Source organism: Filicampus tigris, chromosome 8 (assembly GCF_054856515.1).
Source record: "Filicampus tigris isolate MCC_2025a chromosome 8, RoL_Ftig_1.0, whole genome shotgun sequence".
In the NCBI taxonomy this organism is placed as follows: Eukaryota; Metazoa; Chordata; class Actinopteri; order Syngnathiformes; family Syngnathidae; genus Filicampus; species Filicampus tigris.
In genome coordinates, this window is record NC_141224.1 from 5,733,965 (window position 1) to 5,761,811 (window position 27,847).

A 27,847-nucleotide genomic window follows, 5' to 3' on the forward strand; every position below is an offset into this window, starting at 1 on the left:
GCCCCTCTTGAGAGAAGTAACCCAGATTTCAAAATGAATCGCCTCCTATTGCCCGCAATCTCTCCCTCTCCTCTCCTCTCTCTCTCTCTCTTCCTCTTCCTCTCTCATCTTTTCGTCCTACTCTTGGTAAAAACAGGACCAATCTTGGAAAGAAAGTACCACCTCTCCATCTCGTCCTCCTCCTCACCCTGCCTGCGGGTTAACGGATATTTACAACTTCTATCTTTGGTTCCAGGAAAGCTTGAATCACAGTCTCTTGCTGCCGTTTGGTCGAGAAAGCTTCCTTCTTTTTTTAATTTGCACTGGCTCATTTCCTTTCCACTTCTGGTATTTTTTTTTGGGGCGTTCTTACTTTTTTTTTTTTTTTTTTTCCCCCTTATCGCTGAGGTGACTATCTACTGTGCAGGTGCCTCTCCTGCGAGGTGAGGGCCGAGGAAGTGAAGAAAGATACCCGCTGCTCAAGCCTTCTTCCAAAATACTCACTTTTTCAGGTACTTTCCCGATATATTTTGCGTCCTTGCATTATTAAACATGTAATGGTAATCATTCTTTGCGCCGTCAATCCGTCGCAATTTCCAGACGTGGCTTTGTGCTACGGGCTAACTTGTGAGTGTTTTTAAAATCAACTGGTGTGGCCGCCATTTGTATTACAGTGACAACTCCCAGGTTGCAAACTGTATTTTAAAAAGTAGCTTCCTATTTCGGACGAAACTTCTTCTGCTAAATGAGACTGAAGTGTTAATAAGGGCATGGCAGGCAGTGGGGGAGAGGACCCAGGCTCTAATCTTGGAGCAGGTGGTGAGGGTGTTGACATGGCAACAGAGGAGGTACAGTTGACATGGCGACCAGGGCGAAGGGTGGCGAGATGGAGATGTAAGTGATGCCGAAAGAGAGCGAGCGAGAGAGAGAGAGAGAGAGAGAGAGAGTTGGCGGACCGGACAGGCAGTATGTGGGACAGTTGTGTTAATTGTTTAGCGACTCAAAGTCTCTCAAGAGCGCTTTGCCACTGCGCGCAAATTAACCTCTGTCTCCTTCATTATGTCCTCTGTTTGCCGCCATACCTGTCACTTTACTGTTAAAAATATACAGGGGGGAGTTTGTCTCTTTTAAAAAGGCGGCCCATTTGTAGGAAACTTGCATTTTAAGCAGAGCTGGGCACTTGACCCTTTTTTACCGGTCCGTCCTCCATCCGCGACCCAGGTACCTTTCCGGCCTCGTCCCTCCATCCTTATTCATCAAAATGATGGCCCCCCCCGCGACGACCCCGTCCGTCCTCGTCCTTTTAAAGCGCTTCCTCCCTTGCTTAGTCCAGCCCTTTTATAAAACTTGTCGCCGCCTGTCCTCCGTCCCCAAAAATGGGCGTCCGTCCAGGACGGAGGGATGGACCGTTCCGGGACGGACTGTCCAACTCTGCATTTAAGCATGCTTGATTTTGTAATAGACGCCCTTACGCCGTACATCTTATTCTATCATCTACATTCAATCGAGGCAACTGGACTTGTTTCATCTTTAATCCAAAACGGCTTTTGCAGCTCTAATTTTCAAGTGCGGAGTCTTCCTAATTACGTCTCTGGTGGATTGTTGTTGCCACCCCTATAGATGACACACCCCACCAGAGACATAAATGGGGAGGCTCCAAACTTAAAAACTAGAAGTGAAGAAGCCTTTTGGATTAAAGGTGAAAGGTAGTCAACAATGACGAAGAGCGCACGTCTCGATTCGGCCTCTGCAGATTGCAATGACTTGGATGACTGAGGAGCTCCACATTGCCGCTCATTCTCCAAAGTACTGTTGCTGTTCAAATCAAATCAAGCCTTTATTTATATAGCACCGTTCATACTTTAAAAGCAACATAAAGTGCTTCACAAAACAAATGTTAGAAGACCCAATTACGTCCCACCCGCAGGCAGTCTGTTGATTCTTGTCTGTTGTGTTTTTGATGATGAGTCTTACCAGTATACTACTCACAAAAAGTTAGACACATTTGGGTCAAACTTCAGGATGAACCTAAAATTCCTTTTTGGGTGAACCTAAATTGATCTTAAACTTTTGAATGCATATTTCCAACGTTTCAATATTTCAGTAGTCGTGCACAACTTGCTCTTCTTGAAAGGGAAGTAAAAAAAAAAGTCTATACAGTGATATTTAATGCACCAGCACTAGTCGAAACACAGTATTCTGATTCATATTGTGTTTGTGGAATATGAATTAAGCCGAAAAAGACACCTGTGTTTACCCATCTCCGTGTGTGGCCATTTTGTCGCTTGCTGTTACCCGAGCGACTGTGATGTCATTTTCAGTCGACAGCAAGTGATAAAATGGCCGCCCCCTGAGATGGATGAAAACAGGTGCATTTTGCTGCTTAATTTGTAGTCAACAAACGAAAATATTCATCGGAATATCTAGTCTATCTAATATACGCTTAGACGAGTCAGGTTGCATAGAACATATTATTGTAAAGAAAATTGGGGGGTTGACTTCACCCTTTGAGGGCTCAGATGAACGAACGACAATAATGAACGACACAGCTCACCAGCTTTCTGGGTTTAGTCATGTGTTGTTCGCAAGCTGAGCCCTGAGCAAGTGGCCGTACAAGGCAAAATGGCCGCCCCCTGAGATGGATACAAACAGATGGATTTTTCTTAATTCTTTTTTTTTTTTTTTTTTTTTTTTACTTGACTTGCTCTCTTTAACAAGGAGCTGAATGGCAAAAGTCCCATAAAAAATTTCCAAGGATGTCCGCTTCTATGCCTTTCTGTGACTCTTCCAGTCTCTCTGTATTTCTATTGCAAGCTGCAGCTATCATTCTGGCACACTAAGCTCCCTAGCTTATAAAAAAAAAAAAAAAAAAAAAAAAACAGCAGAAGCTGAATGTTGATGAAGTATTTCACCTCATCTTCATGCCGGCCGCACCACTGTGGGATGGCATTCCACTCCTCAATCAAGATTCGTCAGCCCTCAGTCAACATGCAGCTCAAACAGCATGACCGAGTGTTGACTGTTTTAGGTCAGGACTGTTGGCAGGAAATTTCGTGTTCTACTCCAAATTGCGCAGGTCGTCTCTGAATCACTGCTCTGCTCGCTGTCATCTTGGAATCCCAGACTCAGATTGTCTTCAGCGCTGACCAAGCCTTAACTTTTCCGTGATGTAGATGCCGTCCCACGCCGTCACAACGCCCACACCGAAAGGTGTTACTCTGACAGCGGTGGCGTTGTGAAGATTTGGCAAACGCTCGGCTTCTCATTCCGCAAAGGCTTTTTTCTTACAAATGTGGAAAGTAAACAGGCTTTGCAATGTTTGAAATGTATAGATGAGAATTTCCGTTCGGAGGTTTACAGTTTGTACTTCGAAGCCAATCGCGTTAGTGACAGTTGACGCATGTTTCGATTATTATTCTACCAATAAGTTGATTATTGTAGCTGGAGTTTGCAGTGGTGTACAACTGTACCGGGCCATACTGGGAGCAGTTTGTAGACTAAATACTAAATAGGGTGAAAATCGGAGAGTAAGTCAAGATGTTGTATTTTTTTTGCCAATGATGTCAATAATATCACATTAAATGGGAGACAGTCATCTATTAAATGTATGAAACATTAATACCACACTTGAGACTATTAAAACGTTTTTTTTCAAGAATATGATCTATGCAAGCCCACTAGTTGAAACAGGACATTCTGATTGATTTTGCGTTTGCGGAATAAGCAGCAAAATGCACCCGTTTTTAGCCATCTGTGGTGGCGGCCATTTTGTCTTCTGTCGACTAAAAATGACATCACAACTGCTCACAACGACCAATCACGGCTGACCTGTTTTCTGAATCCGAGCCGTGATTGGTCGTTGCGTCCAGTCGTGATGTCATTTTCAGTCGACAGAAGACAAAATGGCCACAAACGCAAAATTAATCAGAGCGCCGTGTTTCAACTAGTGCTCCCGCCACATATACATATTCTTGAAAAGGACTTGGGTTGACTTCCTCTTTAAGCATCCATTGCGACAAAAACAACAGTGGCAAGATAAATTGAGTACCAGAAATTTTTTTTTTTTTTTTTTCCCCCGTTAGGGAATGGCTTCCGCAGAACATAATGAATATCTAATGTGGTCGTTGGTCTTTTGGACACGCAGTGATGGGAGTACATGGAGGAGGATAGCGAGAGGTCAAAATGGCCATAAAGTGCTTATGTAGAATGATTTCACACATGGGTAACAATACTGTACTCTGTTCCGCCTCTACTCAATCTTACAAACAGCTCTCAGTTTGATGACGTGCAGTTTTACACCGCTACTAGCATCTACCGCAAGAAATTCATGAATACCTTAATGGTGTGAACCAAAAACCGAGCATTACAACTTATGTAAAGGAAGAAACTGTGATATAGATCCTCTGATGGTGCAGTTGTTAAAATAATCTCTGATTTTGTATCTTTTCATCTTTCTCCATGTTTGACCCACAGCACCTGCGTCCCTCGCAGCTTCATTCCGACTTTTGTTTTCAACGCGACCCGTTATACGTTCCACCCCGTCTCCTGCAGCTCCCTGTCCTTGCGTACGCCGCCCTCCCCCCCCACCCTTGTCCCACATTTGAGGCCTTTCCGCTTGCGTGCGACTCAATAGCGTCCTCGCTGACACCCCGTCATCCATCCATCCTGCCTCCGTCCCTCCTTTCTTCCTCCCGCTTTCTCTTCTGCTCCCGTGTCTCCCTCCAGGCGTCATGTCCGCCCCCGTGTCCCCTTCCCCGCTGACACTGGCCTCCCCGACATCCGCCGCCTCCCCGCTGCCCTCGCCCCTCTCCCCTCCGCCCAGGGTGCCCGTGTTCCAGAGGAAGGGCGCCCTCAAACACAAGAGGATCGTGGAAGTGAAAGATCACCAATTCACGGCCCGCTTCTTCAAGCAGCCCACCTTCTGTAGCCACTGCACCGACTTCATCTGGTACGCGCACAACACCGACGCGCAACGCAAACACGCATGCGTTTGCGGAGAAAGCACGCCGGCAGTTCTCAACCCGCCTGTCTCAACAGCTCCCCAAAACTGTCGGTCGCCTTTGGAATTACCCTTGAAAACCTGAAGCTTTCCCGGAAATTCAACACTTACAAAATGATGAATATCTCGGCCCGTGTAGCAGACAGAAACATAATTCCAAAAGAATTAAAGAGCTTAGACATGTGGCTTTCAAACTGGCAGAATTTATTATTATTTACTGTTTCAATCAATGATGTCGAAATAATGTGCAAGAGAAGCACCATTTTAATTAAAAAAAAAAAAAAAAAAAACGAGTGGTAATTACCATCCTCTATTCTGTTACAAAGACGTCAATATCGTCATTGTCTACAAACCATATCATATCACGTTCGACTGTTTCCACTGGTCGTGCGCGTCGTCTATATATCAGTGCCGTTACTTATCAGAGCTCCCGGCGATCGACGGCGTCCGCCGTTAGCCTACCTACGGCTCGAAAAAATTCCGCGACATCCTCCGCGGTCTCGCGACACCGTCACGCGTATATTCTGATGCATTAAGTTGGCTAAAAGACGGAGAATTGGATTACAAAAAAGACACCGACGTATCCGCTCTCCCGGCTTTAAAGGTAGAATGACGCAACAGCGCTCCCGGCTCCAGTGGTAGAAACGCGGTTAAGCGCTCCCGTCCTGAACGGGTTAAGCCGCCTCCTCAGGCAACCCACTGCCGCATCTGACTTTTAAATTTTTTTTTTTTTCCTCTCGCTCTCCTTGAGGCTGCAGAAACAGCCCACATCAGCCAGCACACTGACCCCATCCGATCAAATAACCTCTCCTCCCCGCTGGAGCCCACACGATAGAACGCATTCTGTTCAAAGCAGACTCACGAGACACTTCCTTAGGTACACGTGCACAAGCTAATGAGATTCAATACTCGAGCTGCCTTTGCAAAGAATACAATTTATGCCAAAAATGAGGGCTGCTCGATTATGGAAAAAAAATATGAATCACGATTATTTTGGTAATAGTTGAAATCACGATTATTCAAACGATCATTTATTTTTTGGGTACAAAACAAAAATGTTTTAACGTAAAAAAGTATATAAAGACAATTACATTTCTTTGAAACACTATAATTATGTAAGTTCCAAACAAAATGTATGAAAGTAGTTATTATAAAATAAAAAAGGTGCAAATGTATAAATTCAAGTATGATTTCCTTGTGTGTAAACAAACAGTCCGTTGGATGTAAATGCATATTAATCGTTTTCTACAATTATGCCTGATTTTCTAATCGTGGAGCGTAATAATCGTAATTGTAATTGAATTTCGATTGATTGCACAGCCCTATCAAAAATGACCGTCTTTGTAAAAACGGCATTATTGACACAGCTCTTGTATTGGATCCCACCAGATTGTACATTAAACTATTAAAATCATAAAGATACTCTGCATACATTGGTGTCTTGAGATCCAATTTTAATTTGTTACGTGAGCATGGTCGTAACTCAAAACACGCACACTCGATTCGGCTTTCCCCATTGAAATGAATGTGAATGCTACTACCTGCATTCCATTCAAGCCGACCCAAAACTCCCAACAAAATGTTTTCTTTTATAAGGAAAATACAAGTGTGTAATATTGTAATTAATTCTTTCAATGCCAGCCAAGAGAACCTCTTGAGTGCCGGCCAATTTATAGCATTCTGACTGATCTTTCAAGGCGCACAGAATATTGTTTATGAATATGCAAACACAGAAACTACCAAATGAAACATTAGACTCTCCTTTCATCACACACACAAAAAAAGTTTGTTTCTACCTTATTCAATTTTTTAGGAATCAACAGTAGTAATCACCTCTTTTGGACCCCCCAAAAAATGCAGGAAACATGCTTTTGTGAAAAGATATAATTTATGCACAACAGTGACTTTTATGCTAATAATTTTTGCTTTAGTGCTGCCTCAAACATCTGAAGAGTCTTTTTCTTTTATAAAATACCAACAACAACAACAATGAAAATGTGCTTTTGATAGCAAAATGTATTTACGAACACGCACCAGTGTTCAATTTTACATTTGGCAAACTTTAGAAACTATTTGCACGCGGCATAGTAGTAGAAGTAGTATTCAGTAGTGTGCGTGTGCATGCAAACCATGCATGTGTGCATATACGTATGTATGTAAAGACCTCATCACTTCCACTTCTATAAATTCACTTCTACCCCTGTCATTATTCCATAGATGCTATTCGTAAGCTTGTCCATTGTGTTTTGCATTGTTTGTTAGCATTAAGCTAAGACACAAACGTAATTGTCTTTGTTTAATGTTTAGCTTGGCAGATTGGGTTATATCGCTTCAACATAGTTCAAAAACACCAATGTACTACTTTCCTATCAGATAGGGCTTTGACATCTTGGGTTGTTTGAGAACAACAACAACAACAAAACACAAAATGGATGACTTTTTAAAAACAAAAACAAATAAAAACCAAATTGGAATCGGTACCACAGAAAAAAGACAAAAGGATGAATCCCTGAATAGCAAATCGCAAAAAGTTGTATGCCGGTTTGGCGGTTAAAGTTGAATACACAGAATAAACTATTGTTGTCACTGATGCTCTGCCAACATTTTTCACTCTCACAGGGAGTGTAAATGTACAAAAACCTGATGAGAGTAAATGCACTGTGATGTAGCAACATTTCTCGAGACGCAGAATAGAATGTGTGTTAAGTGTGTTCTGTGTGACATATGGCGAGGCTGTAAGTTGGAGGACGCTCGGCGCATGTGCCAGCAGCCTCTGGGTAGTTTTCAGGACATTCCCCCACTTGGCTGCCATCTTGGCTGCACTATCACACGCCTTTCTTCCCACTGCGGAGGACGGTGTCGAATTTTAGGTTAATTACAAAAAGAAAAAAAACAACACGGAAGCATAACTATGATGCTTGGGAGTTTTTCCAAGCAAAATTGCTAACTTGAAGTGGTTACCTTTGTTCCCAAAATGGACCCTGCATGCCTCACTATGGCTGTACTGGGAATCATTCACTCGTTTCCTACTCACGAATCACTATACAGAATAAGGATTTTTACACGTTTGTTTATATATATATATATATATATATATATATATATATATTTTTTTTTTTTTTTTTTTTGTCAGTCAAATTAATAGTTTTCAAGCATTGCTTAATTATGTCATTGTCGCATAATTGAATAATGATTAATGAACAAGATCATTGTCAGCTGGTGGAGTTTTTTTTGTTTTGCATATTGAACAGTTGAGGACATTATAATGGCATCATATTGTTTTAAACTGAGTGTAATTTATACAACACAGGCACTTGATTCACTTAACTACACATTCCAACAGCACTACAAAATGGCAAACTCACTATTTATAGCAGTGTATAGTAGATAGGGAGTGATCTCAATCACTGTAGACAAGGTTATAAAATGCAAAGAGTTGTCCCCGCAAAGACAAACTTTAATCTGCCCCCGGGCCTTCAAAATCAGTAAATGCTGGTTGAAGTAACTTGAATTACATTAGGAATGGCACTGTTTCTCTAACCAATCAGATTCCAGATTTGCAAATTGGCCCTCGATGGTGTCATCATTTCCCTGTCTTCTGATTGGTCGGTCCGAGCAAAACTTGTTGGAGCCAACTTGGACTAGCAAAACACATCTGTAGCAATCTGCACAAATTAATATATTTAATAATCAGCATCTCTGGTGAGTGTGATGTATTTATTTTTGTTGTTGTGGTTTTTGTCATGTTATAATGTAAATATGGATTCTGAACGGCTCCAGATGATGTGAGTGGCACAATTTTCTGCTGTTATATCGCATTTTTTTTTTTTTTTTTTGTGGCACCCGTATCGATGGTTATCTGTTACTTTCCAGAGTTAGGAACAATATTTGTTTGTATTCTTATGCTGGTTATTGTGGAAATGTTTTTTTTTTTAATATCAATGGATAGGTGAGGATTCGGAAATAGTTGCATTTGCATCAACGTAAGCCAATGAACATTAATTGCTGCGTCATAGCTGGTTCTCTCATGCTCTCTGCTGGTCAAAAGCAGAATGTCCCTCACGTGCTGCATATTGTGTACATCCACGCATGCACATTACCCGTCGTTCGCTTGATTGCGGTCACTTCCCGTTACCAACCCCCTCGGCCTCTCCGTATGTGTTAGCGTGTCTTGTTTTTCCTTCCCCTTTTCAAAAGTGCTCGATTCACTGAACGCCTGATGCTGAGTGGACTCTTTGGTCAATCAATGGCTTTAATTATTCAATTAAAGCACTAAGGAGACACTGGAAATAAGCCAAATCGGCGATCTAGGCATAGTTTGCTTTTTCTCCATGCGGCACCGCGGAGGAAAGACACACCAAATGTTTTGTTCGTCACGCTGCTTGCTGTTTTGGCCCACCCATGTATGTTCTTGTAATTAGTTCGAAAAAGATTGCGTTTGTTCCCTAATTGTTTCGCCGACCTAATCTGTGCGCCTTTCTCCCTCGCTCGCAGGGGCATCGGCAAACAGGGATTCCAATGTCAAGGTACACACGCGGATCGATATTTAGCTATTCATCTCAGATGAGTTGCTGACTTGAGTGTCTCTCCCTCGCCCCCCCCCCCCTCTCTCTCTTCCCCCCTCCCTCTCTCTCTCTTTCCTTCTTTAGTTTGCAGTTTTGTGGTGCACAAAAGATGTCACGAGTTTGTGACCTTCACCTGTCCCGGCTCGGTGACGGCCCCCAGGCCAGATGTGAGACGCTTTCCGCTCGTCGCGCACCAGTCATCAGATTCACACGCTTGCATGACTCACTCGCTCGCTCACTCATTAATCCAGACGCAACCTTGTCACGTCTGGCTACCGCGTTGAGGTGCCTTTATAGGGAGGAGGAGGGCGCTGATAAGACTTTCGAGGCAGAAGAAGAGCAAATTCCTTCGTCATCTTCACGCTGCTTTTTTTTTTTTTTTTTTTTTAAATATTTGAGGAACAATTTGTCTTCATGCTTTGTTTTTTGGACTGGCCAAATAAACGGCATCATGAATGGGGTCAAGGGGAGCGTATTGTGTGACCGTGTGTGTGCACACGCGCCGCGTGTCTGCGTGTGAAACGATAACAGAGTGAAAAGTGCACACACAGCAAGATGGAGGATTTTCAACTATACACTAGAGTAGAGGAAGGTGAAAAGAATGAGGGCGCTGATGATGAGAGATAAAAATGAATCATCCCTCTTTGCACCCCACGCACACACACACACACGCGCACGCTTTTTCCTAGATCTCGTTTCCACGCCCGCCCTTATCTCATCTGTCTTATTCATGAGCATTCCTCTCCAAATCTCCCTATCCTGCATAGCTGCACATAAACACATCTCCTTGCTGTCATGCCACGTCTGGAGGCAACAATTTTTTTTGCTACCTTTCAGGACCTGAGGAGTCACCACGCGTTCAAGATCCACACCTACGCCAGCCCCACCTTCTGCGACCACTGTGGCTCGCTGCTCTACGGCCTCATTCATCAGGGCATGAAATGTGCTTGTAGGTACAACTCCCACTTTGAGTTTAGGAGGATGTGCACAGTCTTAGATGATCATGTTAATCTTATTTTAAATTAGAGCCTGACCGATGTGGATTTTGTAATTTTTTTTTTTTGGGCTGATGCCGATTTTGATATTTGGCAAAAAAACATGCGATACCCGATTACTCGGCCGATTATTTAAAAGTAGATGTACAAAAACGGAGATATGAATTACAGGCCGGTCACTTGAATTGTTTTACAATACTTTGTCCTTTATGTAACTTAACAACGGAGGAATTTTAAAATACAAAACATGCCCCCAAAAAAGCATGAACTAATGAATTATGAACATATATTAAAGATGGTGATGATAAGTAATCTTTCAATAAATTGATTTCTACAATGACTTAGAGGGGTCGATGCACACATTTGTCGTATTCATTAATGAAATACGATGACACCTACCACATATCAGCGGACAGCAGAATCTGTCCACCAAAATCGAGTTACACCCCCTGCGCCACAACTTAGACCTGCTTTTAGGTGGTCTAAAGTCTTTCTTTCTGTCACCACATTGTCAGGTGTACCAAGGGTATGTTATAAAAAAAATACGCTCTCTGCCTGCCGGAACGCCCAGCATGGGGTAACGCGGTCTTCCAGATTCCCAAACACTGTCAACTAGACTTACCCCAGCATGAAAATGAAGATGGGCCACTTTTTACACCGAGCGCACGTGCACCTGTCCATGAAAGTAGAACCCAATGCGCAAACTTACTGACAAAGCATGATTTATGCATAATGCCCTTTAACGTTCAATAACCTTTCCTCTCCTCCGTTGTTTTTTTTTCTTTGACATGAATTGATGACTTCACAATAAAAGCCAGAGATGCCTTTCTCGCGTCAAAACGTCCTCTTTGACTGAGCTGCATTTGAATTATATGACGTACAGAGAGAGCGAGTTCAACTGAAACGGGAGTCAATTTCAAAACTAATAAAGCACACTAAGCATGACAATGAACCTTCTCTACATATATATTGTTGGAGACATTACATCGTAATGGGCATTTTAGAGAATGGAGAAGCATGTATGGTAAGTCACACGGAATAAAATGTTGGCAAACGAATACGTTTGGATAGCAACACACTATTAATGCACTCTAAGCAGGAATACAAATCTTTGCAACATTTTGCTGCCCATTGTAATTTTTAATCAAGGGGGGGGTGGGGGGGTGCCGGTGGCCGCGCCCGTCGGCACCTCCACTTTACAATAAACTATTCATAATCTTAAATGTTTATTTACCACATTATCAGTCCTGCATTGACTTGCGTATTTACAATTTTCCCAGGTTGCGACATGAACGTCCATCGACGATGTGAGACCAGCGTCCCCAGCCTTTGCGGCCAGGACCACACGGAGAAGCGGGGCCGGATCCACCTGACGGTTCGAGGCGAGAAGGAAGACGTCTTCGTCACAGGTGAGAAGGCGCCCGGAAGTAAACGAGAGCCCTAAATGACTCAGACGGTGGTTTGTTTCGTCCTCCGCTCTATTTGTTCTCGTTGGCTGTCCAGTGCGGGAGGCTCGTAACCTGATGCCCATGGATCCAAATGGCCTGTCAGACCCGTACGTTAAACTTAAATTGATTCCCGACCCGAAGAGCCACAGCAAGCAGAAGACCAAGACCATCCGCTCCACACTCAATCCAGTCTGGAATGAGAGTTTTACTTTGTGAGTCCACGCCAGCATGAATGCAATGTGGGAACAGAGACTTCTGAGGGCGACGTGTAAAAGTCGAGAGTCAGCCTCTGGACTTGTACGCCTCGCATTGTTATTATCTGAATCAAATGATCTTTTATCAGAAAATCGTTTCGTCGTTTTAATTTAAAATAATTTTTGAATTATTTTTATATGCATGATTTTTTTTTTCGAAATAATAAAAAAAAAAAGACTAGGTAACTTATTTATTTTAAAATAATATACTCATTATTATTTAGTATAATTTATTAATAAAATTGTTTCAGGACACAATATTTATTTTAATAGTTAAATCTGAATACATGTTGTAATTTTCATTATTGTGTTTTTGGGGGAATTGTTACATTTGAAAACCTACACAAATGATATACTGTACTGTAAGTACAGTATATAAAGAAGAACTAATGAATTCATAATTTTCAAAATATACATTTGTGGAACAATTTGTCTTCATACATATGAATATACATATATATAAAATATATATGTTATATAATGTCAGCAAATAATCATTTTTATCAACAAAGTATTTAGTTTAAATAACGACTTAGATTTAAATTAAATAACTTTTCAATTTATCTGATATTTTTATAGAAAAAAAAACATTAAATTGGGAACGATTCTGCATATGAAATTGCCAAATCACTGCTGTCTAATTGCAAATGTTTATCTAATTTTAATACTTGTTTTACTTGTATTGTTTTCAATGATCAGTTGCATACCAGAATTTTATGAGAATTTCTTTTTACTTTTTATAATTCATACTTTAGGTTTTATATTTAGGCTCCAGCACGCCCCGCGACCCTTGTGAGGATAAGCGGTACAGATAATGGATGGATGGATGGTTTTATATTTGTTCATTTATCAAGACGAGAAGATGAGAACTGTTTTAATCAGGAACAAGTAGCTGTTTTGTTTTAATACATTTAATTGTATTTTTTTTGCTCTAATTTATTTTTAAAAAATGACATTTTAATAAATTGTTTTTCAGTTTTGACAACATTTTTAGCAGAAAAAAAAGTAATATGGAAAAAAAATCGAATACATTTTTTTTTAAAATGCAATTTACGTAGGGCAGAAAATCCTGTTATCAGGGCATCTCAATTACAATGTCACACTACAGTAACTCATTTGGTCTTAAAGGGGTTTCGCACATGTGTGTGCAGTTCCGTGCGCGGCCACCAGTGGGACCGGCGTCTGTCTGTGGAGGTGTGGGACTGGGACCGTACGTCCCGCAACGATTTCATGGGTGCGCTGTCCTTCGGAGTGAGCGAGATCTTCCGGCGTCCCATCAGCGGCTGGTTCAAGCTGCTGGCCCAAGACGAGGGAGAGTATTACAACATTCCCGTGCCCGACCCGGACCTGCAGGTACCACCGTCAACAAATACGGCCATAAAACATTGAGTGCCTGTTGGCCAAAAAGCGGACTCATGCATTTATATTCATTGACCAGACAGTGAGGCCGCCACTTAGCGTTTTAATGTGCTGCCACTTCTCCTCGGGCTTGGCTCGGCCTTTATCTCATTACAAATATTTACTTCCAATAAAACCAAGCTGCTATGACTCACGCAGTCGGAATCTTGCTCTGTCACTTTGAGTTTATCTGAGCCAATAAAAACACAAGTGCGGCGACGTTCCACGGCGCACATTAGGAACACCTGCACAATTTAATGAGATCCAATACATGCAATGTATCCCCCAAAATTCTGCCTTGACAAAGATAACGACGCTCCGTTTTGATTGATGACACTGTCAGAGAGGTGGTCGTGTATTTTCACTCGTTTCAGTATTAAAAAAAAGAAAAACAGGCTTTCAATCTTGAGGTGACAAAATGCTGTGAGGCTCCTGCAGAGTGAGGAAGAGGTTGAGTCGACAATTCAAGTGTCCAAGAGAGTTAATAGGTTTGCTCTCGAGCTATTTTCGACGCTTTAGTTTGGATAATCAATTGTAAAAAAAAAAAACATTGACCTTGTGGGGACTGGCCATTAGGCTTAATTTTGTCCAAAAATATGAAATTGTTTGGACATGAAGTGGTGCCTTGAGGTAGGAGTTTAAATTGTTTAGTGACCCTGCTGGTAGCTGAAAACACGCTTCACCTCACTGCAGAATAATCAGTGATAATTTAGTCATAATTTTTTTTTCCAAAAAGAGGCTTCCAGGTGTTTTACTTTCTCCACTCCCAGTTGAGATAACTGTGAAAATAAACATAAAACAAAGTTAAATGCACCCCGTGTATTTAAAACAACCACATGGCTTAAAGCAAATGCTAATTAGCATCTAAGTTGCGGCGCTATAACCCTTTAAGCGACGCACTGACCGCAAACCATGTAGGCAGACAATATACGAGCACGTTGTCATATATTCTTCGTCCTCTGCAAAGAACAACTACTATCAGTGCCGTACTGACGAGCTGAGAGCAGTTGAGATGTCTCAATGAACAATATTCACATGCGTCTGTCCAGGTTACCAAGGCAGGCACACCAGAAAGAGCAGCACAATGGCCATTCTATTTATGCGGTGTGCCAAAAAAAAAAAATCTATTTATCTATTATTCCATTACTGTACAAAGTACAATATTCTCGAGTGCTATTCCCCCTATTAAATACAAATATCACTGAGGATCCCTACTGTGCTTCACTCTCTCTCCACCAGGGTGTAGGCTTGTTCCTCAATTAACACACCGTGGGAGGTGAACTTGAGGTGGAAGTGCGTTGTGCGTTTGAACGGCATCTAATCACACGCTCCCCTCCCCTCCCCTCCCCCCGCAGGAGCCCCAGCCAGACGCTCTCACGCCCTCGCTGCCTCAGGTCGGCCCCGCCGCCCCGTCCGAGCCCCTCCCAGTGGCCCTGCCCCTCACCCCCGTGCCCTCCTGTCAGCCCGCCCACTCCCACGGGCCGGGCAAGGGTAGGGTGGGCGTCCACGACTTCAACTTCCTCATGGTGCTCGGGAAAGGCAGTTTTGGCAAGGTAAACGTCTCGCTTTGGGAAGGACGCCTTGTGCTGATGGATTGACCTTCACGTCGCGTTTCAAAGAGGAGCTTCTCGGCGCATTGTCCCTCCCCTGCAACGGCGGCCGATGATTAATTCAAGCGTGCGTCTTTTGTGCTGTCAGCAGTCGTGAGCTCAGGCTGGCTGCCGAACGCGCTCTCCTTCCTGGAGGTGCTCCTTCCCGGGCAGCCTGCGCTCTCCGTTTTCACTTTGGAACCCCCTGGCACCTCGCACCTAACCCTCCCCCCCCCCCCCTTCGCCGTCCCTGCTGTAGATGAGCCGTGATGGAGAGTGTGGCGTTTGTGGTCCTTCTGCCTTGTCTACAGCTCCCCTGTGCTGTTTCATAACTGTCAGACGAGAGTCTTAACAGGGGACGGGAGAAATAGAGCTCAACTTACGTAAGATGGATGTTTAAATGGGGGGGGGGTGAATAAAGGAAGGAGAGAGACTTGAGGCTGCCGAGGGAGGGAGGCAGATAGGAAAGGAGAAGATTACTGTGAGGCGGGAAGTGACAAAATGGCCAAGAGGAAATGGGATAACAAGCAGGCAAGAGAGAAGGCGCACTATGTGTGGGATTTAGAACATTCTAATGCTGTGACCAATTGCACAAGAGAGTAAAACTATTACATGCCAGGGGAACTATATGATACTCTTTCCTATACGCGTGCTTTTTAAAATTCAAATTATTTTTCCTATGGGAATGGTATTAATAATGCAGACTGTACAACTAAGCCCTGGTTAATTTGACAAAGCTTTACAACTTGTAATGAAATCACATACAAAGAATATTACCATGAATCCCTGCATATTCGCAATTCGGCATTCACAGATTTCCATATTCATCGATTTTTTTATTTTTATTTTTTTTCTCGAAAACGTACCTGAGGTCAAAAGCAAAACGAGTAATGTTTTGCCGCCATCTTGGTGCCAAGGAACTATGCTGAAGTGTGGAAAGCTTCATTGAGACAAAATGTGTGCTTGGCCGCCATCTCGTCACATCTTGCTGTCAAGTAACTATGTTGACATGAGTTGAGGAGCTCATTTAGTCCAAGTTTGCCGCACCCATAGGCAATATGTTGAATGTTGAAATAAGTTGAAGAGCTTCATTTAGACAAACGTAGCGCTGTGCGGACATCTCGCTGCACCTTGGTGCCAAGGAACTTTATTGAAGTGAGTTGAGGACCTTCAATTACAGAAACGTAGCAGTTTGCCGCTATCTTGAATCACCTTGGTGCCAAGGAACTACTTTGAAGAGGTTAGAAGAGCTTCATTAAACAAAAGTAGTACTTGTCACATCTTGTAGCCAAAGAACTATGTTGGTGTGGGTTGAGGAACTTTTTGAAGGCAAAGTAGTGCTCCGCTGCACCTACAGCCAATTATAAATAAGATTAAAAATAAGCATTTCTAGGTGGAATTTGGTTGAATTAATCATGCATTTTTGCCAGGGACTGAGCTGGGTTCAGTATTTATAAAAAAAAAATACTAATGACGTTAAACATCACTTTAACCTGAATTATGGACTTTTAACGGTACAAGACAATCAAAAAACGAATCATATCAAAAATAGAGTTCCACTATAATATTCTAAACCTAGTAAGAAGGAGTCACTGCTACGAATAGCATAATGTAAATAAAAAGGAGTAATCAACGTAATTAATATTAACCTATAAATGCCACACAACGGCACCAAAGCACTACCTTTCAAATAGACCAAACTTTGACTTGCATACAACCCTCACTTCAACATAGTTCCTGTGCACAAGATGCCACGAGATGGCGCCAGAGCACTGATTTTGAATTAGGCTGAGTTTTAGTGCCATCTTGTGGCATCTTAGAGAATTTTAAGTCGTTTTTTTTTTTTTTTTTTTTTTTTTTTTTTTTTTTTTAGCGACTCTGAAGCAGTGTTGTTTTTGGCAGGCATTTTAGATTTTGTCTTAGTCTTTTGGACAAAAATGCTTATTAGTTTTCGTCACATTTAGTCATTCCTATTAGTGATAGTTTAGTTTTAGTTGACGAAAACTCAAAAACGAAAACAACGCTGCTCTGAAGGATGGCTTTTCACAAAAGAAAATCTGCTGTCGGATGGCGGAGATGAACAGGATTTTTCAGACAGTAGGCGGCAGGTCATCAATAGCCCTGTAAACACACCGAGTGCATGCGCGCAGTCATCTTCGTCGTCCCGAGGGCCACTAATCGTACCGTCAATTACGATTCTATAGCCAGTAAACATTAGCCAGCCGCTCCGCAATGTCGCCAGGACGATTTGTCAGTCCAACGCTATCCGTTAGTAGTCCTTATCCTCGAATCATTTCCGCTCCCATTGTAGCAAGGTAGCGTCATTAGCTTTTAGAGCAAGCCCGAGCGGGAGTTTCCTGATCAAAAACACGGGTGCCTTTTTGCCCATTTTGACATGAATGTGCTTTGAAAACGTAGGCAGCGTTAACGAAATGTTATTTTCCGTCGTTTCGGCACGACTGCGCGCAGCGAAGCGCAGACGTGCGTCCTAATCGTGGCAGCACGTGCTCGATTTTTAGGATGCCCTCGATGCGCACGGCAGGATGACACGTAGCACTTATGACACACTGACCACGCGACGGTTGGCACGTGCAAAAGCGCAGCAGGAGCAGAAAAGCCTCACAGGGGAAAATGCACTGTGAGTCACGTTCAAGTCAGCTCGGAATATATTCCGCATTTCCCCTTCTAGCCGAGTACCGCGTGGTTGTTTATTTACGACCCCGCTTTACAATTCACACACTCGCCGGTCACAACATTAGGTACACAGTCACTTTGAGGATCAAAATAACACTCGGTTTGATGGACAGTTCCTTTTTTTTTTTTTTTGCAAAAAAATGTCTGCTGCCGTGAGAGTCACAATTCAGACAAACCGAAATGATGGAATTGAGTGGACGTGTCAATTTACGGACCGGCTGACAACTCATTTCACTGTTCTGCCTGTCATTATACACCACTGGCATAGATAGGTGAACATTTGCACAAAATGAATGATCATTTTCCGACTAATTCCGGCACATCTGATGATATCCGACGGTGGCCACTGCATTCGATTGTGCGGGCGTACCTAATGAAATGTCCCCTTTCCCTCCCCTCCTCTCAGGTGCTGCTGGCGGAGGAGCGAGGCAGCGAGCGTCTTTTCGCCGTCAAGGTACTGAAGAAGGACGTCCTCTTCCAGGACGAGGACACGGAGAGCGCCCTGGTGGAAAGGAGGGTCCTGGCGCTCCAGACGCGTCCCCACTTTCTCACGTCGCTCTACTGCGCCTTCCAGACTGAGGTGTGTGTGCGCGTGGTTTTCATTTTTGTTTATCGTGCCTTTATTCATCCCGGTAATTGAGAATAAAATCTCATTTTGAATGCCCTCCTGGCGTTCCAACAGGAATGTGTATTCTATTATTTAAATAAATTAAACAACGTGAAATGGACAGTATATATAATTGTTTGTATTTTACTTGATTGTTTTAATTGTGCCATAGTTAGGATTAATGCAACACATATTGGCTCTTATTTAGATGAATAAAATAATGTCAGATGCACAGCATGTACACTTATTTGTAATTTACTTGATTGTTTTAATTGCGCTATGAACAGCAGATAAATTCACAATTAAAGCAGAAGCTCGACTTCAGAGTTGAATTTGTTCTGTGGCCAAGCTTCTCTGTTCCATCCCAAATTTTGCAGTCCACACCCACCCACCCCAAAAAAAAAAAACTCTACCTTTTTTTTTTGTTCGGGTGTTTTTAATTTTAATTAAAAAAACCTAACTGTATTACATTATATAAATTTTTTTTTTTTTTAAAAACATAAGAAGATCCATTTGAACTGGGCTGGCAGTGAATGTATTAAGATAAGAGGCGTGGTCTAGTGAATGATGTCACAAGCTGGAGTCTTCATGTGAGCGTCACGGCGTGAGCTGTGGCCTACAGCAGCTGCTTGCAAACATTTTCATTTTGTACCCGCGCGTTTGCCCTCTTCAAAAAGCTGCCCGAAAGGCCAACGCGGGCCCCACTAGATCGATTCATTTGATAATCGATTAGTTGTCGATGACCGGTTTGCACCTCTACATGTATGTGTGCGGTGTGTTCTTCCACAGGACCGCCTGTACTACGTGATGGAATACGTCAACGGGGGAGACCTGATGTTTCACATTCAGATCATCGGGAAGTTCAAAGAGCCTCACGCCGCGTATGTGCGCTTATCTCCGCGCCGCTTTCGCCCGCCTCGCCGCCGCCGCTCACTTATCTCGCCGCTTTTGTTCATTATTCCTGGCGACTCTCGACAAAAGTCCTCGGCTGGAGGAGCGGCTCCCTCCTCCCACTAATCTCGCCTCCTCATCCGCGTCATCCGATAATCTTTGATCAATCATCCAAAACTAATTCATCGCCTGTTGCTCAATTTTTTGATTTGCCTTTCATCTAGTTGCTTGCGCCGCCTTTCATCACCCCGCCGCCTTCTCGTGTCATCCTTCCCCTTTTGATTTACGTGCGTTTTCCTGATACATGCGCTCAAGCAAGCTCTCTCTCTCTCTGTCGCTCGCTCGCTGCAGGTTTTACGCAGCGGAGATTGCGGTGGGCCTCTTCTTCCTCCACAGCAAAGGGATCATCTACAGGTAAAAGCTGATTTATGTCACGTTCGGGTGGGGGGGCCGAATGGTTCCTCCGCCGCAGTGCAGCGAGCAAAGCCACATGGCTCTTGCCTGCCTCGGAAAAGGACTCTTTGGAAGCTGCTTTGCGGCGCATCAATCCGAATGAGTCACACGGCGTGTCGTCCCGCCTTTTCTCAGGGATCTCAAGCTGGACAATGTGCTGCTGGACAGCGAGGGCCACATTAAGATTGCCGACTTTGGAATGTGCAGGGAGGGGATGTTTGAGGGGGACACCACGCACACTTTCTGTGGCACCCCGGACTACATTGCCCCCGAGGTAGGAGCACCAAGCAGGACAGTGTGGGACTTCCTTTCTATTGACGACAATTGGGGAGGGTGGCAAATGAACTGATCGATGCCGCTTCTGACAAACATCTATTTGGCTAGAGTGGAGTGAACCCCCACATATTTGCAGTTTGGCATTCAAAAGTTCACTATTCGCAGATTTTTTTTTTTTTTTTTTTTTTTTTTTTTTTTTTTTTTTTTTTGGGGGGGGCGGGGATTGGGGACTCACATGAATTGTTTTTGTGCTTAAAGGGGAGGTCAACCCAAACATGTTTTTTTTTCGAGAATATGTTCAATGCAGGCCCACTAGTTTAAACAAGGCATTCTGGTTCATATGAAATATGAGTTAAGCAACAAAATCCACCTGTTTTTAGCCATCTCAGAAGGGGGGCGGCCATTTTGTCACTTCTGTCGACTGAAACTGACATCACAACTGCTCGGGGCTCAGTTAACGACCAATCACGGCTCACCTGTTTTCTGAAGTTGAGCTATGATTGGCTGTTATCTGAGCACTGAGCACCTGTGATGTCATTTTGAGTCGAGAGAAGTGACAAAATGGCCGCCCCCGCAGATGGCTAAAAACTGGTGGATTTTGTTGCTTAACTCATATTCCACAAACACAATATTAATCAGAATGCCGTGTTTCAACTAGTGGGCTCGCATAGACCATATTCTTGAAAAAAATAAGTCTGGGTTGACGTCCGCTTTAAGCAATGCAAGCAGTGTTTTGACACTAACATGTGGCATCCTGGTACCAAGGAACTAAGTTTAAATGAGTTGAGGAGCTTCATTTAGTCAAAAAATAGAGCTTTGCTGCCAACGTTTGGCATCTTGGTGCCAAGGAACTACACTGAAGTGAGTTAAGGAGCTTCATTTAGACAAAAGTAGACCTTGGCTGCCAAATTGCGGCATCCTTGTGCCAAGGAATTATGTTGAAGTGAGTTGAAGGGCTTCATTTAGACAAAAGTAATGCTTTGCAGCCATCTTTTGGCATCTTGCTGCCAAACAACTCCATTGAAGTGAGTTGAGGAGCCTCATTGAGACAAAAGTAGCGCTTTGACATCACCCTACGGCATCTTGGGGCCGAGGAACTTTGCTGAAGGGAGTTCGGTAAATTCATTTCGACCAAGTGCTTCGGGACCATTCCGTGCCAACTATGGTGAAGTGAGTCGAGTAGCTTCATTTTTCATTGGAGAAATTAATCACATTTTATGGAACAAATATTCAAATTTCGGTTACAAATATAGATCATCGCAAGGCCCCCGCACGGCTAATTCCACTGAGCATGTCTGAACTGCAGCGTTTGGCCTGCTTCCCCCTCTTGGTCTCCTTTCACCTGCAGCCCTTTGCTGCAGTTCCCCTTTTGCGCCTCCCCTGTGACCTTGTCAGCGTTTTTTTTTTTTTTTTTTCAGCCATTAGCTGATTCAATTAGCGCAGCTGGGAACCCGCAACACACACCGCCGCAAAAGCGCCACCGTCCTTCACAGACCTTGCCTCGCCATCCTCGTATTGCGCTTGACAAGTGTGACGGATGAAGTGCGAGAAAGGTGCGAAAACTAAAAAAAAAAAAAAAAAAAAAAGACAATCTCTAACACAAATGAATCCAGCTTGCCTGCAAACATTGAATAAAAAAAAAAAAATAAAAAAAGTGTGTGATTAATCGTGTTTACAGTAGGGAGCGTGAGTGTGTGTTTGTCGACGGGGCAATTGAAGGAGTGGAGACACGCTCGGTGTGCGGAGAGACAAAAAGAGGACGTGACTTGTTGTGCAGGTCTTTGATAAACATACGAGGCCCCTGAGTATTGACTCTCTTATGTAAACACGCATTGATTCTGCTGCGTTTGACATTTTGGATGCGATACAATAAACTCCCCCCAGGGGGCTGTGGGCTTGTTCCCTTGCGACAACACGCACACACACTTGTGAACATATTCCCACACATTATCGCTACACTCATTCAGACAATCACCCTCCCTCATGCAACACTTTCCGTCGAGATATGGCAATAGTACTCATACTCTTCGCTTAAAGTGGAAGTCAACCCAAACTTATTTTTTTCAAGAATATGTTCTTGGAAATACCAATACCAATCACGGCTGACCTGTTTTCTGAAGCTGAGCCGTGATTGGTCGTTACCTGAGCCCTGATTGGTTGCGATGTCATTTTCAGTTGTCGGAAGTGACAAAATGGCCGCCACCAGAGATGGCTAAAAACGGGTGGATTAAACTCTTATTCCACAAACGCAATATTTCTCAGAATGCCTTGTCTCAACTAGTGGGCTTGCTGGGAACATATTCTTGAAAAAAAATATGTTTGCGTTGATTTCCTCTTTATGTACAAATACACGTACGGTAAAAAAAAAAAAAATAATAATACTTTGGTAAAAGTTCTCATTCAACTCCTTTACTTTAAGGTACAGTTTGCCGTGATTAAAAACAAAAATGTTGTTATATACTGTACGTTCAAACTGTCTGTATGAACTGCCGGTAGAATATTAATTATATTATGTTTTGGAAAATGGTACCTCTCTGGCCCCACAAAAAGATGTCTTGACATGAAGCAGAGAGCTTTCCAATTTCTTGTTTTTAAATTTTGTTGCCAACCGAAGTTAAATCATCGACGCAAGAAACTGTAATAGTCGAACCACAAGAATGTGTGGGTTCAACTGCGTCCTTAACCTAATCAAACACACCAAATATCTGCACCCTTGTTCGCCGCAATTGCGGTTGTTTTATGTTTTGATTTAATGCCACATTTAAGGGCAAAGAAAAAACTCACATACAAATCTGACGGTGGTCGAAATGGAATTTAACGACCTATTCTTCCTTATTTGCAGATTGTGGCCTACCAGCCCTACAACAAAGCAGTGGACTGGTGGTCTTACGGAGTGTTGCTCTATGAAATGTTGGCAGGACAGGTAATCATACGTTGCTTTATTATTTATTACCGCTGCAACGTCCCTATTGTTTTTGTAAAAACTATTCTTCTCCTTCTCGGGAAAGAATCACTTTTTCGAGGGCCTAAACATGCACAAAAACTCACCAGACTGCACACACACATTGGGCCCGGCAAAAAAAAAAAAAAGTGGATCTTTTCAAGTGGGTCTGTAGCGCCCACGCACCGTTTTAATTGGACTTTATTTCCCAGCCGCCTTTTGACGGCATTGACGAGGAGGAGCTTTTCCAGTCCATCATGGAGCAGTGTGTTTCCTACCCTAAGACTCTCTCCCGTGAAGCCGTCGCCATCTGCAAGGGAGTACGTACACGAAATGTATGAGATCAAAATGTCGATAGTTGTGAACTCGGAGTGCTTGTTTGGTCTATTTTTGTCAATTTGTATATGGTCTCGCCATGACCGCAATCGGGACGGGAGCAATAGAAAATGGATGGATGCAGGGATTTAAAATCAAGAAGAAAATATTCCTGCACTGTCGCTTATTTGTTTTTCTTTGGCTTTTGTCTTTTTTACTGAAGCTGCTAACAAAGCACCCCGCCAAGCGCTTGGGCGGAGGGGAGGACGCCGAACGCGAGATCAGGGAGCATCCGTTCTTCCGCTGGATCGACTGGGACCGTCTGGAGAGGCTTGAGATCCCGCCGCCCTTCATCCCCAGATCAGTCAGTCCAACACACAGGATCTCCTCACCTCATTTTTTTTTTTTTTCTTGTTACCTGTCATTCTCTTACTTCCTTTTCTTTTTTTTTTTTTTTTCCTGTTACCTGTCGTTCTCTTACTTACTTTTTTTTTTTTTTTTTTTCATCATTCCTCTTCTCATAGTGTTGGTCAGGGCTAGCAAAGACCTTCTCTGCCGGCCTAAACATTATCAGAAGCACTGACCTACACTTCCAACCTTAAATTCCATTCCATGAATGTGTCTTAATTTGTTCGCACCAGTCTATTTCATTTTTGTAGCATTTCTCTTGGCTCTACAGTTTCCCTTATTTCTATGCGGATGTTTTTTTGTTGGTTTTTTTTTGTCCAATCAGATTTCAGCCTATGTTGCCATGTCAATCTAATCTGCCCAGCGCTTTCACTCAGTAATGCTGACTCAAACTATATTAGCAACGGGACTATTTCTATTTCAGATTTGTTCCTCACAAGGCCAGAGCGCCGGCCACGGATGACAATCCGAATATTTTCCGTCCTCTTGGTTGGTCAGAGCAAAACTGTTCCACTCGCAAAACTCCCAAAGAATGTGTTTTGTTATTGTCATGTTTTTTTTAGATACATTTTATACAGCTGTGGCGGCATTAAGAGGTGGAATAAGTTGGGCAAGCCTCCACTGGTCCGCTACTGTCTTCTCCAGATCACTCCCGCATCAACTTGCCAAGGCTTTGATTGTCAGTCCAGCTATTACAGTCAAGACCTTTGCGACCTCCTGTTCCCGCCCGCTCCTTCCCTATGCAAATATATGTCATCATTAACGGTCCATGAGCCTGTTTGCCGGCCCGATCGTGCTCAGGGGTTAGGGGTCCATCCCATTAGCTGAAAGGAAGAAAAAAAAAAAACACGCTGCTGTCGAGCAGCACGGGGGAAGCTTGCAGTCTAGTTTTGCTTCTTAGAAAGGGGGAACATTCAAGACTTGGTAGAAAACGAGTTTTGCCCCTTGGGAATAAAGTAGTGGCAATAGAAATAATGGAGAAAAGAAAATGTGTGCATAACCCTCTCAGGGGTCAAATTGTTGCAAGCTTTTATTAACTGTTCAGGCAATTTGAAGTGACATTCTCGTCAGTTCACAATAAGTTTACCATTATTAAACAAACAAACAAAAATTAAGTGCGGTATTTGGATGAATTAAATTTTGCAAATAAAGGGCACATATATTCAGTAATATACATCATAGTACCGGTCCGCGGCCTGATAATTGGGGACCCCTGGTCTATAGTTGTAGCATTGGCCAGCGACCTGGGCAGATTACATTTACATGGTAACACACAGAGGCTGAAATCTGATTGGACAAAATTGTCCACATGCACTGGCACATAAGAGCAACGTTACAAAATGGAGACAACGGACCGTTGGGAATAAAGTAACACAATTTCTTTAATTGGGCCGCTCCCATTTCTGGGATTCCTCCGAATCGCGCCAAATCCTCTGCTCACTTTCAACAGGGCGGCAGAAAAGGGGAAAACTTTGACAAGTTCTTCACGGCGGCCCCGTCGGCGCTCACTCCCTCAGACCCGGACGTGCTGGCGGCCGTCAACCAGGAGGACTTCCAGGGCTTCTCCTTCCTCAACCCAGAGTTTGCCCGTTCACCCCTCACTGCAGTCTAATAATAAGCGAGAACGACCGTGCCAATAGTCTAGTTTTATACCGCCAAATTTCACAACTACATTCTATAGCAGGGCTCTCATGTATTTAATCCTACTAGACGGATTCAAGTATGTCGCAATAATGGAGAGAATGCTAATGTTGTCATGTATGAGTGTATTATTTGGGGGAAATAATAGCAGTATGACTTCGTTTTGCATGCGGACTATGTAGAGTCTTTTTTTTTTTTTTTTTTTTTTGGACACCATTTTTGTAGAGGTTCCCAGAAATATATAGAGCTGTTGTTATACTGCATGTGGACAGCAGATGTATTAAGCAATAAAAATCATTTAATTAGAGAATCGGTTAGCACTTGACAAAAGTTGTCCCTCTAAATTTCCTAGTCCACAGAGACTGACGAACAGATTAAGATTCTCCGCGGTGGATGGTTTCTTCAATGGCGTAGACGGTGAAAATAAATTTCTGCTTCTTTATCCAGATTGTGGGGAAAAGTTCATATTAACTTTTTGCGCCCATACACCACTCCTCAGGAAAATTTCGCCAAGCTCGGTTTGGTATTTTTTAGCAGTATTTGTTTTACGTGGGGGGAAGAAAAACAACAAAGGTAATGGTGGACTTTTGCATTGTACTCGTGAGGCGAAAAGTGTCGAAAGATTACGTTTATTTCGACTAATTGAGCCTTACAACATGTATGGCAAATTTCTTCATCATGCCAATTGAATGTGGCCATTTGTATTGAATTTTATTTCATTTTTCATATTTTCAGTCCATTTTATTTTTATGTTGATAATTGTAATACATGGCATTTATCGTTCTAAAATGTTATAGTTGATGTATTTATTTTTGTTTGTTTTTATTTTGTTTTGTATTTAGCTTTATTTGTATTTTCGGTAGATCATCATAGGTGTTTCATTTTACGTTTTTTTTCCATGAATTTGGTTTTATTTTTCATTGTATTCATTTGTAAAGGATTTTTCTTTAATTTATTTAGATTCTTGATTTTATTTCATTTTACGCTGTTATTGATCACTTTCCTTTTTTACCTTATATTTTATGTTAATTTTATTATATTATTTCTTATTATCATTTAATTTGATTTTCACGTTCTTGTTTTTGAATGTACAGTACATCATTTTCTGTCTGTAACTGGAACATTCCATTGAAACGCGCTGGGCCGTCGTCCTGTGGGCTCGCTCGCCCTCCGAAATCAGCGTCTCACACACACACACACACACACACGCGCGCACACTCCCACACACACGCACACATGCATGCGCTGACCCCACGCGACCCGCTCAGAAGCCACGCTGACATTGGCTGTGGGCTTGGAGCCTCCCGTTCTGTCATCGTCACCCTTTACCACCTCAAATTGGGCCACTATTTTGAGCTCTCATCATTATTTTATATATATAAATATCACCGTAAAAGGCCCGATTTATTTTAAGAGAGGATTTAGCTTGGGGTTTGTGAGCTTGTGAAGTTTTCTGGCGCATCCTCATCGATCAGTTGTAATTAAAAAGCGCGGCTCCCTGGAAGCGGTTCAATATGGCGAGCAAATAATAGCGTCAAGTGTCATCGGGCGCTATCTGAGCCAGGCCAGGTGGCTGGATGAAAAGTTGTTTGAGCATTTAGTCAATATCCTTCAAATACATCTTAAGGTCCATGTACTACTTTGTTCATACAGTGACAGTGAAGAAATTCAGCAGCACTAGTAGGACAACTATATTTTACCGGTAACATTTTTTTCTACGACTAGTGCCACTTTTGACCTTCTTGAATACATTTGAGCCTTACAGTGCTGCGCTAGTAACAACACTGAAGTCACCTTGAACTCTACGAAGTAGCACCTTTGTAGTTTTGCTTCACTGTTAACAAGTTGTTTGCCAAAGTTGTTCTACTAGTGTGCAGAAATGTCAACACACTCAAGCAAGGCACTTGTGGAAATAGCATGACTTCTACGACACGACTGTACTGCGCCGAATTGTTGTCATGCCGAGGACAAATAGCGTAGCGGCGCCTTAAAGCGGATATCACGGAAATGCTCATACGGCTTTCCGTGCGCCTCCCGATTATCTCCCCAATTGTCGCTCTTATCTGGCACCCGGCACATCCAACTCTGTCACCCAGCCAGCACATTTCTGATGATTTCCTCAACAAATCCCGGCGAGCCGAGCTGAAATGACACCATACTTCAGATCTGATCGTTATTCTCAAGATAGCGCAAACAATGCCAATGGTTTAGCTAGTGACTTTGTGTATGTGTTCTGCGTGTTGATTGTGACGGGGAAAGCAAGCCGTAAATGGAACCGTAAAGAAGAATAAAGAGCAGCGGTGACGCTGCGGAGAAACAAACAGCTTATCGCCTCTCTGTCGCGCCGCCTCTGACACGCCACCTCCCACTTTCACACATGCGCACAAAAGTGCA

At 42.9% G+C, this 27,847-nt stretch overlaps 1 protein-coding gene across 2 annotated transcripts; it reads left to right on the plus strand.

Annotated features, from left to right (window-relative positions):
- Positions 1 to 47: 47 nt before the first annotated feature.
- Positions 48 to 27,774, plus strand: prkcg (protein kinase C, gamma). 2 transcript variants are annotated; one of them, XM_086037639.1, is made up of 18 exons: positions 63 to 327; positions 407 to 491; positions 4,705 to 4,927; positions 9,473 to 9,504; positions 9,628 to 9,710; positions 10,381 to 10,492; positions 11,819 to 11,947; positions 12,042 to 12,198; positions 13,392 to 13,593; positions 14,994 to 15,191; positions 18,328 to 18,501; positions 19,318 to 19,409; positions 19,771 to 19,833; positions 20,008 to 20,146; positions 22,991 to 23,071; positions 23,302 to 23,409; positions 23,628 to 23,768; positions 25,263 to 27,774. In XM_086037639.1, exons 3-18 carry the CDS (start codon positions 4,710 to 4,712, stop codon positions 25,422 to 25,424), a joined length of 2,091 nt encoding a protein of 696 aa, XP_085893765.1. In that variant the 5' UTR covers positions 63 to 327; positions 407 to 491; positions 4,705 to 4,709; the 3' UTR covers positions 25,425 to 27,774. The 2 variants fall into 2 exon arrangements, 1 of the variants encoding a protein (XP_085893765.1); XR_015087809.1 differs by lacking the exons at positions 23,628 to 23,768; positions 25,263 to 27,774 and adding an exon at positions 21,567 to 21,701 and having other exon boundaries at positions 48 to 327; positions 23,302 to 23,364.
- Positions 27,775 to 27,847: the final 73 nt, after the last annotated feature.

What these genes read in the sequence shown, in the direction of transcription:
- prkcg (XM_086037639.1), top strand. Translation starts at nt 4,710, where the DNA reads ATGTCCGCCCCCGTGTCCCCTTCCCCGCTGACACTGGCCTCCCCGACA. An exon ending in TGGAATGAGAGTTTTACTTT is followed by an intron (nt 12,199 to 13,391) that starts GTGAGTCCACGC and finishes ATGTGTGTGCAG; the next exon opens with TTCCGTGCGCGGCCACCAGT. An exon ending in CGGACTACATTGCCCCCGAG is followed by an intron (nt 20,147 to 22,990) that starts GTAGGAGCACCA and finishes CCTTATTTGCAG; the next exon opens with ATTGTGGCCTACCAGCCCTA.